Raw genomic sequence first — 15145 nt, 5'->3', positions numbered from 1 at the left:
GTTGAATGTTATATTATACTACATTACAAATACAAATTGGCACAGGTACATCCTTTTAATGTATTGCCAGTGAGAAAATTTTTTCAATTTGAGGTAAAGTTTCTACTATTTGTGGTAGATTAGAAGCACTGCTACACTGAACAGGAGATACGGGCCAACTCTGCCACTTCTGCACTGAAAGAACACTGTCACCATGAGCTTCACCTTTTCCCAATTTAGGAGATATTTACAAAGAGATCCTCCCCCATCCCCTCACAAGCAATAGTGTCTTTTGGATGGTTAAATATGATAGTTTACAAAATAAAGAGAGATGAACGTGCATCAGTTCTAGGATCTTTGCATTCTAAATTGTGTCCTAAGGGAAAATTCTCAGATTGAACTCCAAAGAGACATATTTAAGTAAGATGTTTTTATGTTCATAGCATTGTGCTCTGATGTTAGCAATAAAAGTCTTATAGGCAGTTTGTTTCTTAAAGAAGCAGATGTCTCTTATGCAATTATTCCACAATGAACATAGTATGTTAATTGCCATTCAGTATCTTATTCACAGCAGTTGAAACATCTGTGTCTGCTGCATTTCCTTTCAGACTTTAGCCTAAATTTCCTTTGCAGTGCTCATATTTGAACCAGGTAGCCCAGGATTTAAAACCCATGAACAGGAAGCAGTTAAATGACTTTTCCCTCACTTCAACTACTTACCAATGTTGGAGAATTTTGATCTGGCCAAAAGGATTCTGGAACAGGCCAGTGTCCTATGGGAACTCCAGTTTTAGGGTTTGGTCTGACATAGATAAGTTTGTGACAGTTGTGCCAAGGATGGGGTCCAAAAGACCTAGCTATATCCATTTGTCCATCTATAAAAAACAAAATTACCTCCATAACTCTATATTTAATTATATAGTATTTCAAATTATTTAAACACTTTATATGGAGTGTGCAAGGATTTTTATACACCTTAATAGGGATATCCTTAAAAGTATTTTAGAAACCACAACAATAGTACATACCAGTGTCCAAGTAATTTTTAGCATTTCCAGCAGAAATGCTAACTAATTTAGAGTTGAGTAACACTGTTGAATGCTTAATGAATGAGAGTCTGAAAAAACCAGTTGTTCTATTATCTGATATACTGTGAACTCAACTGAAGTTTCCTTTCCTTATCACAAATACTAGATGAATCAAATATTTTCCTGGTGCATGAAGATTTAACACACATTGATCTAATATGAATGAACTTTTAATATACAACATTTCAAGGTTAGAAAAAAGCTACTATTTTCCATGAACATGTTCTAGAAGAAGTAGGCAAGTTATTTATATTTAGAACAAATGGGGGAGGTGAGAGGGATAGCTCAGTGGTTTGAGCATTGGCCTGCTAAACCCAGGGTTGAGAGTTCAATCCTTGAGGGGGCCACTTAGGGATCTGGGGCAAAATCAGCATTTGGTCCTGCTAGTGAAGGAAGGGGGCTGGACTCAATGACCTTTCAAGGTCCCTTCCAGTTCTAGGAGATAGGATATCTCCATTAATTTTTATTTATTTTTTATTTATAAAAAGGAGTAAATCTATAGAAATTTAATCCACTCAAGAATTTGGCCATATTACTACATTGGAAAGGAACAATGGTGTCCAACACTGTAGTGCTTCTTCGAAATAAAACTATGTACACTTCTGGCAATTGTTAAATTTGAATACCAAGTCCAAATCAAATTGGTCACAAAAGTATGTAGAATTTTTCAAATACCTTCAATTGGTGAAGGATCTGGTCCAGATTTTTCAAAGTTTATTACTACTCCACTTTGCACTTTTTGAACCAATGACTCAAGACACTGATTCAGCATTCTTGGAGAACAGACACAATACGAGCGACCTAGGATGAAAGAAAAAAAGTCTCAAGAACAAGTCTATTACCTTATATTTCTCCCTTCACCTTCGAAATTTTTTCAGACTAATCTATTTAATAGAAGCCTAGCTATAATGCATTTAATTTAAGACATCTACCATCCTTTCCCAATGTAACAAGTATTCTAGAACTGCATGTGCTGCATGTTTATTACATTCTCAAAATTGAATTGGCCATGCAAGCAGGTATTTTTGTTTATAAAGCAGTGGCCATTCAGATAACACCATATATCAACATATATCACATTATGGTATTTGAAGCGCTGCAGTTATGTATCATTCTGAAGTACCCTGTATAAGGAAATAGTGTAGCACCTCAGATACTATGTTAGTAGATTATTGTTAGCAAATATCTTATTGGTAACTACTGTATAACCAATCACACAGTAATTAGAAAAATCAAAAAAGTATCAGCAAACTATACAATTACTTAAAGTAACAAGTTTTGTGTTTATAGAATAGAAGATGTCTTCATAGATTATGTTTGTCAATATAAGTAAGGATTGTGATTGTCAATGTAAAGAAACTATCCAAATGACAAATAATGCCCTGCTGTGCTCTTTGTATCAATGTCTCAAAGCCAAAAAAAAAAAGTACTTCTATTACATCCTGATGAGGAACCTGAAGTATTGCCCTAATACCATTAAATATTGCACTGAATCCTTTTAAAAGGTATAGCACAACTAGTATAATTTTATGTTCTGTTAAAATGCTCAAGATAGCAATGGAGAGACTTATAAGGTCATGCAGTCCACATCAATGCAAGATTGTCTCCTACTCTATATTATGTCTGTTTTCCCAAGGGGGCATCCTAAGTTCCCTGTAAGCTGCACAGCCATGCATCAGGCTATCAAGGGCCGTGCAGGTGGGGAGAGGCGCCCCTCCTCCAGCCCCGCTGGAGCTGCCAAGAGAGGTGCTCCTCCCCAGGTCTGCCAGAGCTGCCAGGGAGAGGAGCCCCTCCCCTGGCCTGGCCCAGACCAGGCCCGGCCAAGCCAGAACTGCCACAGCCAGGGAGAGGCCCCTCTCACCCAGCCCCAAGCTGCTGCGGCGAGAGAGGGCTGGTGGAGTCCTCTCTCTTGACTGTAGCCCCGGGGCAGCCTGCAGCCCAAACCCTGCATCCCTGGCCCCCCACAGAGCCTTCAGTCATACACGGAGCCCTGCCCCTTGCACCCAACCCTTTGCCCCAGCCCTGATCCCCCTCCGACACTCTGAACCCCTCGGCCCCACCCCCACCACACATCACCTCCATATTGGTGCACATAACAAAATTCATTCCACACATGCACGTAAAAAACACTGGTGTGTCCATAACTTCCCCTGGTAGACACTGCACAAACTAATACATCTGTAAATGTTTTTCCTACCACAATTTCATTTTATTATTCTTAGTTATACCTCTGTGTTTCACTATATATTTTCTCTTCTACTTTGGAGATTCTGCCTATCAAGTATTTTTAGACTTATGTCCCCTCTTAGTCATCCCTTAGTCAAGCTGTTGACATTTAGCCCTTTTAATTCTTACTCATCAAGAAACTAGAAGGGCTGACTTATGATTTTTGCTGATGTAGTTATGGAGAAATATATAAACAAGTTACAAAGAAAACATATGTCACTTAATTGAAGCAGCAAGACAGTCATTAAATGATTTCATTAAAGAAGTTCTGCACGCATCTCGGTAACTAAAAAATTTTGTTTTAACTTTATTGCCTTTTACATTTTAAGAATTTCCTTGTTAACTTAAGGTCTCTATTGCATTCTTGGAATGTGAGCTCCCCCTTGTGGCACACTTCAACACCTTTTAAATGAATCAAAAAGCCTGTTTAATCCAGTGGTTAAGGCATCTGCTTTACATTCTGAGAAGTTGGGCATCACATCTGATTTAAGTTTCTTTTACATCTTTAAATTCTTTCCTTTTCTCCCTCTTCTCCCACCCCAATTACTATCAAATGGATTTTTTTTTTAAAATACTTGGTGTGTGTTCATGGCACTCTATAGAGAAGACAACTTCTGGACTGTACCAGAGAAGTTTACAATCTAAATGAGACAGATAATCATGAGAGATTACAAGAGAACACGAGAGGCAGTGGAGGAAAAGGGAAAATGCAGAAATTTGTCCAAAAATATTTTTAATTTAAGAAATATGTATCAGTTCTCAAAAGAAAACACATTCCATGGCCTTCAAATGCTGGCATGTCCCGTGCCAGCAAACTGAACACTATCTCACTATCGAGCAGATTTCATGATTCTTAAGACTTCTGGATGAGTGCCTAAAACGCTAAGTATATTTTCCCCCTTCTGGTCAAAATTACTGAAGAAAGCAAATGCACATCCTTTCAAGACTATTACGATGAATTTATTTGTAATTTTACTACTTATGTGTCCTAAGAGAGCTGTAAATATGTAGCCCCGTTATGCCCAGTGTTTTAAAGAGATTAAACCAAGGAGTCCGAAATTTTCAAATACTGTCTAATACAACTGAGCTATATGCTAAATCACTTTTCTGAAAGATCTACTTTGTCAAGTGAAGCTATGGCACTCACCTCCTGTGACTTCACACATAGGTGTAATTGCTGAGTCATCAACGGGCACACCTGCTATCTGCTCTGATTCTGGAGTTGTGATGCCAGGCAAACGCAGAACTAAAGCAAATAGTCTCTGATCCCAGCGAAAAGGTTCCTTAGTCAATTCACTTCCAGGTAAAGGAGAATTGAGAGGTAAATGGAGCTGAAAAGAAAAATATTTAAACTTTTTCTTCACAAAACAGTGCATTCAAAATCAAGTAGCTACATGACTGCAATTTATTGTACAAATCAACCAAATGGATATGTAACCCAGAGAAGCTTACAATATAACAAAGATCAGATATTTTATATATAAATAAATATGGGAGATCCATAATTAAGTCAGCACTGTACATAAACTCATTTCACAGCAATATGAAATTCTGAAGATGTACGTTTACTTTTAAGTTCTTTAAACTTGTTTTACTGAGAATTCCTGCAAGCAGAACTACATTACCGCAATGTTCTTTCCACAGTAATATTAAGATCTCATTTGCCTAAAGTGCACTAAATTGAAGTTTGTTTTTGGTAAGCACTGAAAGGATCCAGGCTCATTTCAGAAAGTCTGTTTCTCTGCATTCATCTTCAAGATAAAATGCACCAATGAATGCACAAATGAACTATCAACTAAATGGAAGACCAGAATATTGGTGGGTATGATGATCCTGCAAAAGAAACATTTCAGTGCCATCGTTATTAAAATCTAGCACTAATGATAAATTAAGTCTCTGTTACAGGCCTTCCAGCTTGCATAGCAGCTTAACTGAAGAGTAGTTCCTGCTTATCTTTATCCTTTGACAACTTCTGGGGTTCATTTGGTGATTACACCATAAGAACTAAGAGTCAAAGACTTAACTTGATAAGAATTGCAATTTTTATGACAATATCACCTTTAATGTAGCATACAATGAGCAATTTAAAGAAGTGATTGAAACACTTCACTTTAGATATACTACAGACGTATTTTAACTTTTAGGTCCACCACAACATGGTGCAAGAAGAGAAAAATAAGATTAAAATTAATATTAATGTAAGATGACATCGCATGTTCACCCAAGGACATCAATGTCTAACAAGCATCCATATAGAGAAAAATACCTTCCTACTGCATGCTGTTTACTCATAACATCTGAAGAGAACTATGAAGAACTTTTAAGCTGCTAACAATGCCATCCAAGAATACACAGTACAACACGTCTTCCCCATTTTATGGTCATTGTCTGAACAAAGGACAAAGAAGAAGTTACTCACCTTGTGCAGTAACAATGGTTCAAAATGTTTCCCCGCTATGGGTGCTCCACTGTAGGTATGCTTGTGTCCCTGTGCTGATAATGGGAGAACTTTTGTAGCTTTGTCCTTTGGGCCCGCACATGTGCTGTCTTTTTTCTTGCGCTCATGTTGCCGCTCTCCAGATGTCTGCGATAATGACATCCTTGAAGAAGGCAACAGATGAGGAGATTGACCTTGTTGAGTGTGTATGAATGGCATCTGGAGGGATCATATGACGGACTTGGTAACAAAGTCTGATACATTTTGAGACCCACTCGGAAAGTCTTTGGGCTGATATTGCTGAGCCCTTGGAACTTTCCACTGTGCAGAGATAAAGCCTAGGGGAGTTCCTGAAGGCCTTTGTCCTATCCAGGTAGAAGGCCAGGGTTCTCCTGACATCCAGGTACACAATATATCCTCCCTGTTGTCTTGGTGAGTCTTGGAGTAGAAGACTGGAAGGTGAATCAACTGATGTGAAAGTAGGAGGTTACCTTAGGGATGAATTTTGGATGCAGTCTGAGCATAACTTTATCCAGAAGAATACCATGTAGGGAGTATGCGCCATAAGAGATACTCTCTCTCCTATTCTCCTGGTCAAGATAATCACTACCAGGAAGACCACTACCAGGATAGGTGTTAGTGAACAGGTGTCCATGGTTTCGAAGGGGAGCCTAGTCAGTCCCTAAAGTACAAGATTCAGGTCCCATGTGGTGGCAGGAAGCCGAAGTTGAGGGAAAAAGTTTATTATGCCCCTGAGGAACCTTTTTGTAGTTAGGAGTGACAGCACTGAGTACTCTACAGGTTGGTGAAAGGCTTTAATAGCTGCTAGGTGGACCGTGAGAGAGCTTAAAGATAGTCCGAACCATTTTAGGGTTAAAGCATAGTCTAGGATATGTAGAAGAATTGCAGATGTTGGGAAGGTTTGTTGGGATATGTACCAAATCTGAAACCTGGACCATTTCTGCAGGTAAGTGCATCATGTCTCTTGAACAGAAGCTTTCTAGGTGTTGGAACCAATCAGGAGCCATGCTTTGAGGCAGAGAATTCCCAGGTTGGGATGTAGGGTATGTCCTTTGCTCTGTGAGAGGAGGTGCGGAATCGCCAAGAGAGAGATCAACAGTCTTGCTGCAAGCTGAGAGAGGTAAGGGTACCACATCTGCCTCAGCCAAGTAGGAGCACTCAGAATGACAAGCTCCATCTCTTTATTTTCAGCAGGACCTTTGACAGTGAGGGAAATGGAGAGAAGGTGTAGAAAAGGTCCCTGTCCCAGAGGAGGAGGGGAGCATCACCTAAGAAGTGTTATCCCATCCCCAGTCTGGAGTAGTAGCATGGACACTTCTTGTTCAGCTGAATGGCAAACAGAACTGTAGACAGCATCCCCCATTGTCTGAATAGGTCACAAAGTACCTATATATGGTGCATCTCCCACTCGTGGTCGTGTGGGAATTTGCAACTGATACTGTCCACTACCGAGTTTTGTGTACCTGGAGGTATGCTGCAGACAGTGAAACATCATGGGAGATTTCCAAATCTATAATCTCATGGCTTCTGCACAAAGGAAGGGCAATCTGGCTCCCCTCTGCCAATTGATGTAGTACGTACAGGCAACGTTGTCTGTCAGGATCTGCGTGTGTGATCAGTAGGAGGAAATGGGTACAGGCATTCTGACCACTCTCAGCTTGAGGAGATTGATGTGGAGGGATATCTCCGTGGGCCATCATTTGCCTTGTGTCATGAGGCCATTTAGGTGCATGCCCCAACCTATTAGTGATGTCTTGGTGGCAAGGAGCAATGACGGTGATGTTTTCAAGAAGGGGATCCCTTTGCAAACACTGGCTGGGTCCTTCCACCAGCTTAAGGAGTTTTTGATCCTGATGGGTAGTGACAACCTGTCCTTGTTCGGTCAATAAACCGAGCCAAGCCATATTTGGAGGCATTGCATGTGAAGCCTGGCATGAGGTATCATCACCGTGCCCCTGCCATATGTCCCAAGAGTTGGAGGCAAAGCCTGACCAGTATTTGTGGGCTGCTTTGAATGGTGCCTATGAGTAAGACTAAAGATAGGAACCTATGCTGAGGTAAGAGGGCTTTGGCCTCTAACATGTCAAGGTCAGCCCCTATGAATTCCAGGTATTGCACTGGAATGATGGTTGACATCTTGGGTGTTGATCTGTAGACCCAGCTCTATAAACAAATGTATCGTAGTGTTGGTGACTTGGTGAGCTTCCCAGAGAGATCGGGCTCTGAGGAGACAATCATCCAGGTATGGATAAATCATTATCCCTTGAGTGCATAAATGAGTGGCCACCACTGAGAGAACCTTGGAAAATACTCTCAGGGCTAATGATAGACCAAAGGGAAACAGTCTGTATTGGTAGTGGTCATGTCCCAGAGTGAATCTGAGAAATTGTCTGTGAGCTGGCAGATCAAGATGTGAAAATAGATGTCCTAGCAGTTGAGGGCTGAAAACCAGTCTACCTGTTCCAATGCTGGAATGATCATCAATAAGGTGACCATCTTGAATTTTTGAGCCTTGACAAACTTCTTGAGAGCTCTGAAGTCTAGTAAGGGTTTCCAACCTTCCTTTCTTTTGGGTATTAGGAAATAACGAGAGTAGAACCCCTTCCCTCACAGATGTTGAGGTACTAGTTCTATGGCTCCTAGCTGGAGGAAGTGACCTATCTTGTGTCATAGTAAACTCTCGTGAGAAGGGTCCCAGAAGAGGGATGAAGAAGAAGGTTGTGAGGTGGTCGGGAGGTAAAACTGAACGGAGTACCCAGTTCAGACAGTCTCATTGGTCTGATGTTATGCATTTCCAGGCACTGCGGAACCCTGCCAATCAATGGCCAAATGGGTGTGGAACAATGATCGGCTGTGTCAGTTGGGGGGAGTCGTCTAATGGTGCCTTGACCTGCCCATCAAAAGTGGTGTTTAGCTGTAGACAGCTGGTCTGAAGATTGTGGGCCAGTTTTCTGTTTAGGGAATTTCCCTTTCTTTATTTGCAGCTTATAGTGGAGCTGAGGTTGGTATTGAGACATGCATGGTCTATGCTTGGACTGGGGACTAAATAGTCTCTTTTGTCCCAGTGTATAGATACCCAGTGACCAGAGGGTAGCCTTAGAATCCTTCAGGATATAAAGGGAGGCACCAGTTCTCAGCTAAGAGCTTCGTGCCCTCAAAACAGAAGGTCCTCAACCATGGACTGCATCTCTTTTGGGAATCCCGACAAATGAAGCCAAGATGCTCGTTGCATCTTCTCAGTTGTAGAGATGGACCTAGCTGCCGTGTCAAGGGCAGAATACAGCAATGTCTTTGCCACTAATTGGCCCTCCTGGATAATGGCCCTGAATGAGTCATGCTGTGTTTCTGGCATTTTTTCAATAAAGTCATTCAGCTTTGAGTAGTTTATGCAATTATATTTTGCCATGAGGGCCTGGCAGTTGGTGATACAAAATTGTAGAGTGCTTGAGGAGTATGCTTTTCTACTGAACAGATCAAAGCATTTCCAATTCATGTTGTAAGGAGAAGCCCTTGACTGGTGGTGTTGGCCGAGAGAGTTGACAGCATCCACCGCGATGGAGTTGGGTGGTGGTGGGAGAATAGGAATTCAGATTCCTTAGCAGGGACATATTTTTTGTCCGCTCACTTGCAGGTCGGGGCTGCTGCTGATGAGGTTTGCCACATGGTCTTTGCCAGGTCTAAAACAGCCTCATTAATCAGGATGGCACTCTTTGAGGAGGCAGAAGAATAGAGGATATCAAGGAGTTGATGGTGGGTATCCTTGACTTTCTCCAGTGGAATCTGGAGAGACTGTCTGCCATCCTCTTTGCCTGTTGCTGAAAGAGATGGAAATCGTCTGCCAAAGATGGTGGAGAAGGCATGACAGCTTCATCTGGAGAGGAGGATATGGTCCTCAGAGTTACTTCCTCCTTGTTACTGGCTTCCTGTTTGTCTAAGTTGAAAGGTGGCTCTGAACCCCTGGATGGTGTGGCCAAGGGAGTGTGCCACAAGGGTTCTCGGGTGAGACTTGGAGCTTAAGAGATATGTTGGCAGTACGTCGCCAAGGGTCCCAATATGGCCATTGGGTTGGTGGCGGAGCCGAGGGATGGCCATACCAGAACAGTGGTAGTGGGGCCATCTGTGGGTATACCCTTGAGGTCTGTTGATAGTGAGCACCGTATGGAGCTTGGGAGGAGTACTGCGACACTACTGCCTCAGGCTTGCTGTCTGAACCTTCACTAGAAAGCAGAGGGACATGGCATGGCGGCGGGAATATTTCCTGTGCTTGTAGAGGCTCGGTACCGAGAAGAGGGAATTCCAGAGCATCCAGAGGTTTTCTGAATGGCTGAGTTCTGTCTGTAACGATTGTCCCGGCATCAGCGGCAGTGCCAGGGGGGATGAGGATCTTGTCCACACCGGTTGCTACTGTGCTGATCAAGCCACCGCTGGTGGTACAGATGCAGGCTCGCATACCAGGATCATCTTTTTAGAGGAGTGCTTACTCCTGTCCTTCGGTGCCAATGACTCGGGTTCATGTGCCTGTCAGCAGTACTGGTTACTGTTGGTTTCCGTGAGCCATGGGTGCCGGTCTGAGATGGTCTCAGTGCTGAAGATAGCCGCAAGCAATCACCATCTTCTTCGGTATCTTAGGACTCATGAAGGGGGCTTCCTGCTCTCTTCTTAGAAGATTTGTGACACGGGTCTGCAGCTTCCTTTGACCCACAGCCCTCAGATGTAGAAGGCTGTAGGGAAGACTCATGTCTATCAGGTGACTGGGGTTGGAAAGCTGCCTCCATTAAAACAGTCTTCTGGTAGAGCTCTCTATTTTTGTGGGATCCTGACCAGAGATGTTGGCAAAGACCACACTTCTGCTGTATGCGGCCTTCCCTGAGGCAGTGAATGCACGGAGAGTGTTTATCTGTGATTAGGATTGCCTCTTTACAAGTAAGAACTTCTTGAAACCTGGTAAACAGAGCATAGGCTGTTGGTGGAAACGGCACCTGACGGGAGAAAAGGTGGGAAGAAAAAGAAACTATTTTTCTGTTTTTAAGCGAGAGAAAGAGGAAGAGAGAGAAAAACTACAACTAGAATTATAACTAGGAGACTACAATGGATAAGTAGATTAAGATAAATCTTAATGGACTGCTAATGGCTCCATCTCTAGCCAGGGTGGTTGAAAAGGAACTGAGGAAGGTTAGCCCACACGCGCTGGATAGTCTCGTGGCGTAGCATGAGGAGAGACAGCATATGGGTGGGCCCAACGGACACTGCTATCAAAGTTCTGTGATCAGCAGGGCAGGGATGTAAGCACACCTACAGTGGAGCACCCATAAGGACTCTACTTTGAAGAACAACTTTCCAGGTGCAATCATTCTGAACATCCTATGTATTGCCACTCAGAACACTATTTACTACTCATTGAAACGGCAGTAGTGATTAACAGTGCTAAAGTTAAATACCTCCTAAAGTGATTCTGCAACAAGTTAGCCAAATGGCTAGTTAACTGAAAGGGGAGAGACTGATGCCCCAGCTTCTCAATGACACACTGTGGACCTCAACAAGGTTATGTCTCTATTTGTGTCAAGTACCTCAAGAATGTTGAAATTTACAAAGAACACAAAGACTTAGGAAGACAAAGCAAGGAATTTTTAAGACACTAAACATAAGAGTAACTGAAGGTGGTTTCAGAGGGAATTGACAGATTACATGACGACAATATTACTGTCAATATCAGTTAAAATCTGGCTTATCTAATTAAAGAACTGGAACCACACGAGAACAAAATCAAAAAATGATTCAGACATGTATCATGTTTCCAACATGCCCGATGACATGTACAAAGGTTATAGGTTAAGACCAGAACAGAAACTGAAATATGGTTGGTAGTCAGAAGCTTCTTCCTTCTCTTCTAGCTTTTAAAATTGAAAATGCTGCCCTCCAGGAAAAATTCTACCCCAAAACTACCTTTGCAAAGGAGGTTATGATTGTGCAGGGGTGGAAACACATGCGGCTCTTTAGAAGTTAATATGCAGCTCCTTGTATAGGGACGGACTCTGGGGCTGGAGCTACAGGTGACAACTTTTCAATGTGCTGGGGGGGGGGGGAGGAGGGTGCTCACTGCTCAACCCCTGGCTCTGCCCCCACTCCACCCCTTCCCACACCCTCCTCTGAGCCTGCTATGCCCTTGCTCCTCCCTCTCCCCACCTCCTGCACACCGCAAAACAGCTGATTGGGAGGGGGAGGTGCTGACCGGCAGAGCTGCCGGTGGGCTGGAACGGAGCTGATTGGGAGGGTGGGGGCTGCGGACATATTACTGTGGCTCTTTGGCAATATACATTGGTAAATTCTGGCTCCTTCTCAGGCTCAGGTTGGCCACCCCTGTGATTGTGTGTTGTAACAAAACTGGGAAAGCCAAGACAATAGGACACTTGAAAAGACGGTTACTCACCATTGTAACTGTTGTTCTTCGAGATGTGTTGCTCCTATCCATTCCAGTTAGGTGTGCGCGCGCTGCGTGCACGGCTCGTCGGAAGATTTTTACCCTAGCAACACTTGGTGGGTCGGCTGGGCGCCCCCTGGAGTGGCGCCGCTATAGCGGCGAATATATACCCCAGCCGACCCGTCCACTCCTCAGTTCCTTCTTGCCGGCTACTCCGACAGTGGGGAAGGAGGGCGGGTCTGGAATGGATAGGAGCAACACATCTCGAAGAACAACAGTTACAATACTGAGTAACCGTCTTTTCTTCTTCGAGTGATTGCTCCTATGCATTCCAGTTAGGTGATTCCCAAGCCTTACCTAGGCGGTGGGGTCGGAGTGAGACATGGCAGAGTGTAAGACTGCTGAGCCGAAGGCCGCATCGTCTCTAGATTGTTGCACCAACGCGTAGTGGGCAGCAAAGGTGTGGACCGAAGACCAGGTAGCCGCCCGATAGATGTCCTGGATGGGGACATGGGCCAGGAAGGCGGCAGAAGAAGCTTGTGCTCTCGTAGAGTGAGCGGTGAGACGGCTAGCTGGCACGTGAGCAAGCTCGTAGCATGTCCGGATACATGCCGTCACCCAGGAGGAGATCCTCTGAGAGGAGACCAGCTTGCCCTTCATGCGATCGGCAACCGCTACGAATAGCTGGGGCGAACGCCGGAAGGGTTTCGTTCACTCTATGTAAAATGCGAGGGCCCTGCAGACATCAAGGCTGTGAAGCTGTTGTTCACGACGTGAGGCGTGCAGCTTCGGGAAAAAAACCGGGAGGAAAATGTCCTGATTCACATGGAAGGCCGACACCACCTTAGGGAGGAAGGCTGGGTGTGGCCGAAGCTGTACCTTGTCCGCATGGAAGATGGTATACCGTGGACCAACCGTTAGGGCGTGAAGCTCGGAAACTCGTCTTGCTGATGTTATAGCGACGAGAAAGGCCGTTTTCCATGATAAATAGAGAAGGGAACACGTGGCCAAGGGCTCAAAGGGGGCTCCCATAAGCTTGGCTAGAACTAAGTTCAAATCCCAGGAGGGTGTAGGACGCCGTATCGGCGGGTACAAGCGATCTAGTCCCTTAAGGAAGCGGGAAACCATCTGATTGGAAAAGATGGACCGTTCTCCTACGCCAGGTCGAAAGGCAGAAATTGCCGCCAGGTGCACCTTCAAGGAGGAGACCACGAGACCTTGCTCCTTGAGGGACCAGAGGTAGTCCAGGATCGTAGGAATAGGGACTGCGAAAGGATTGAGACCCTTCTGATCGCACCAGAGTGCGAAACGCTTCTACTTCGCGAGGCAGGTCGATCGAGTGGAAGGCTTTCTGCTTTCCATCAGGACTTGCTGCACCGCCGCAGAGCAGTCACGCTCTGCTCGGGTCAGCCACGTAGGAACCAAGCTGTAAGATGGAGGGACTGCAGGTCCGGGTGGCGAAGCCTGCCAAAGTCCTGTGTTATCAGGTCCGGCCATAAGGAGAGGGGAATGGGATCCCGCACTGAGAGGTCGAACAGCAGGGTGTACCAGTGCTGTCTCAGCCAGGCCGGAGCTACGAGTATGAGGCGGGCCCTGTCCCTCAGGAGATTGAGTAGCACCCGGTGTACGAGGGGGAACGGAGGGAAGGCATACAGCAGGTGACCCATCCAGGAGCGGAGGAATGCGTCCGATAGGGAGCCCTGTGAGCGACCCTGGTAAGAACAGAACTGGTGACATTTCCTGTTCTCTTTGGAGGCAAACAGGTCTATTTGGGGAACACCCCACCTCTGGAAAACTGTGTGGATAACATCTGGGCGAATTGACCACTCGTGGGAGAGGAATGACCTGCTGAGATGGTCGGCCAACGTGTTCTGAACTCCTGGAAGAAATGATGCTACCAGGTGAATAGAGTGGGTTATACAGAAGTCCCAAAGGTGCATCGCCTCCGTGCAAAGCAGGGAGGAACGAGCCCCCCCCCCCCACCTGTTCACATAAAACATCGCCATCGTGTTTTCCGTGAAAACGGCCACGCAGCGCCCTTGGAGATGGGCGTGGAAGGTTTGACACGCCAAGCGAATCGCCCGCAGCTCCCTGACATTGATATGAAGGGAGAGCTCTCGAGGCGACCATAGACCCTGGGTGTGCAGGTTGTCGAGGTGTGCACCCCACCCCAATGCCGAAGCATCCGTGGTCAGTGTGACAGATGGGTGGGGTGGGCGGAATGGAACTCCGACACACACTACCTCCAGGTTCAGCCACCAGTTGAGCGGTTTGAAGGTTGATCTCAGGACTGTGACCACCATATCTATGGAGTCGAGGTGCGGGCGGTACACCAACGCCAGCCAAGTTTGAAAGGGGCGAAGACGCAGCCTCGCGTACATGGTCACGAATGTGCATGCCGCCATGTGGCCAAGGAGGCGGAGGCAGGACCGCACCGTCGTAGTCGGAAAGGACTGTAGGTCTCGGACAAGGGAAGCCAAAGTCTGGTGCCGAGGTAGAGGGAGGCAGGCCCTGGCTAAATTGGAATCCAGGACCGCACCGATGAACTCCACCCTTTGTGTTGGAGCTAAGGTAGACTTTTCGGCGTTGATCATGAGGCCTAGCCTTTGGAACAGGCCTAGGATCTCGGCCATTTGACTTGATACCAGTTGGCGGGAAGGTCCGCGGATCAGCCAGTCGTCGAGATACGGGTAAACATGTATGTGACGACGGCGAAGGGCCGCAGCCACTACTGCCATGCACTTGGTGAAGACCCTCGGTGCCGTTGAGAGGCCGAAGGGGAGCACCGTAAACTGGTAGTGTATACTGTTGACGACGAAGCGCAGATAGCGTCGATGAGGGGGGTAAATCGCGATATGAAAGTATGCGTCCCTCATGTCGAGGGCGGCAAACCAGTCTCCCGAATCCAGGGAGGGGATAATGGTCCCCAGGGTTACCATGCGGAACTTGAGCTTGACCAGAAATCTGTTGAGTTCT

General features: G+C 45.3%; 1 protein-coding gene across 8 annotated transcripts in view; it reads right to left on the bottom strand.

Annotated features, from left to right (window-relative positions):
- The window catches only part of INTS6 (integrator complex subunit 6), an 86188-nt gene that overhangs the window by 39654 nt on the left and 31389 nt on the right, over positions 1–15145 (bottom strand). For all 8 annotated transcript variants that reach the window (XM_039542063.1, XM_039542056.1, XM_039542070.1 and 5 more), the window contains 3 exons: positions 4441–4624; positions 1743–1868; positions 700–854 (listed from right to left, as the gene is read on the bottom strand). In XM_039542063.1, coding sequence (XP_039397997.1) covers positions 700–854; positions 1743–1868; positions 4441–4624 — 465 coding nt within the window. The remainder of the gene's footprint in view (positions 1–699; positions 855–1742; positions 1869–4440; positions 4625–15145) is intronic.

Source organism: Mauremys reevesii, linkage group 1, assembly GCF_016161935.1.
Source record: "Mauremys reevesii isolate NIE-2019 linkage group 1, ASM1616193v1, whole genome shotgun sequence".
NCBI classification, from domain to species: Eukaryota; Metazoa; Chordata; order Testudines; family Geoemydidae; genus Mauremys; species Mauremys reevesii.
Note: the sequence above shows the minus strand (reverse complement) of the source record. Positions and strands in the feature narration are given on the sequence as shown.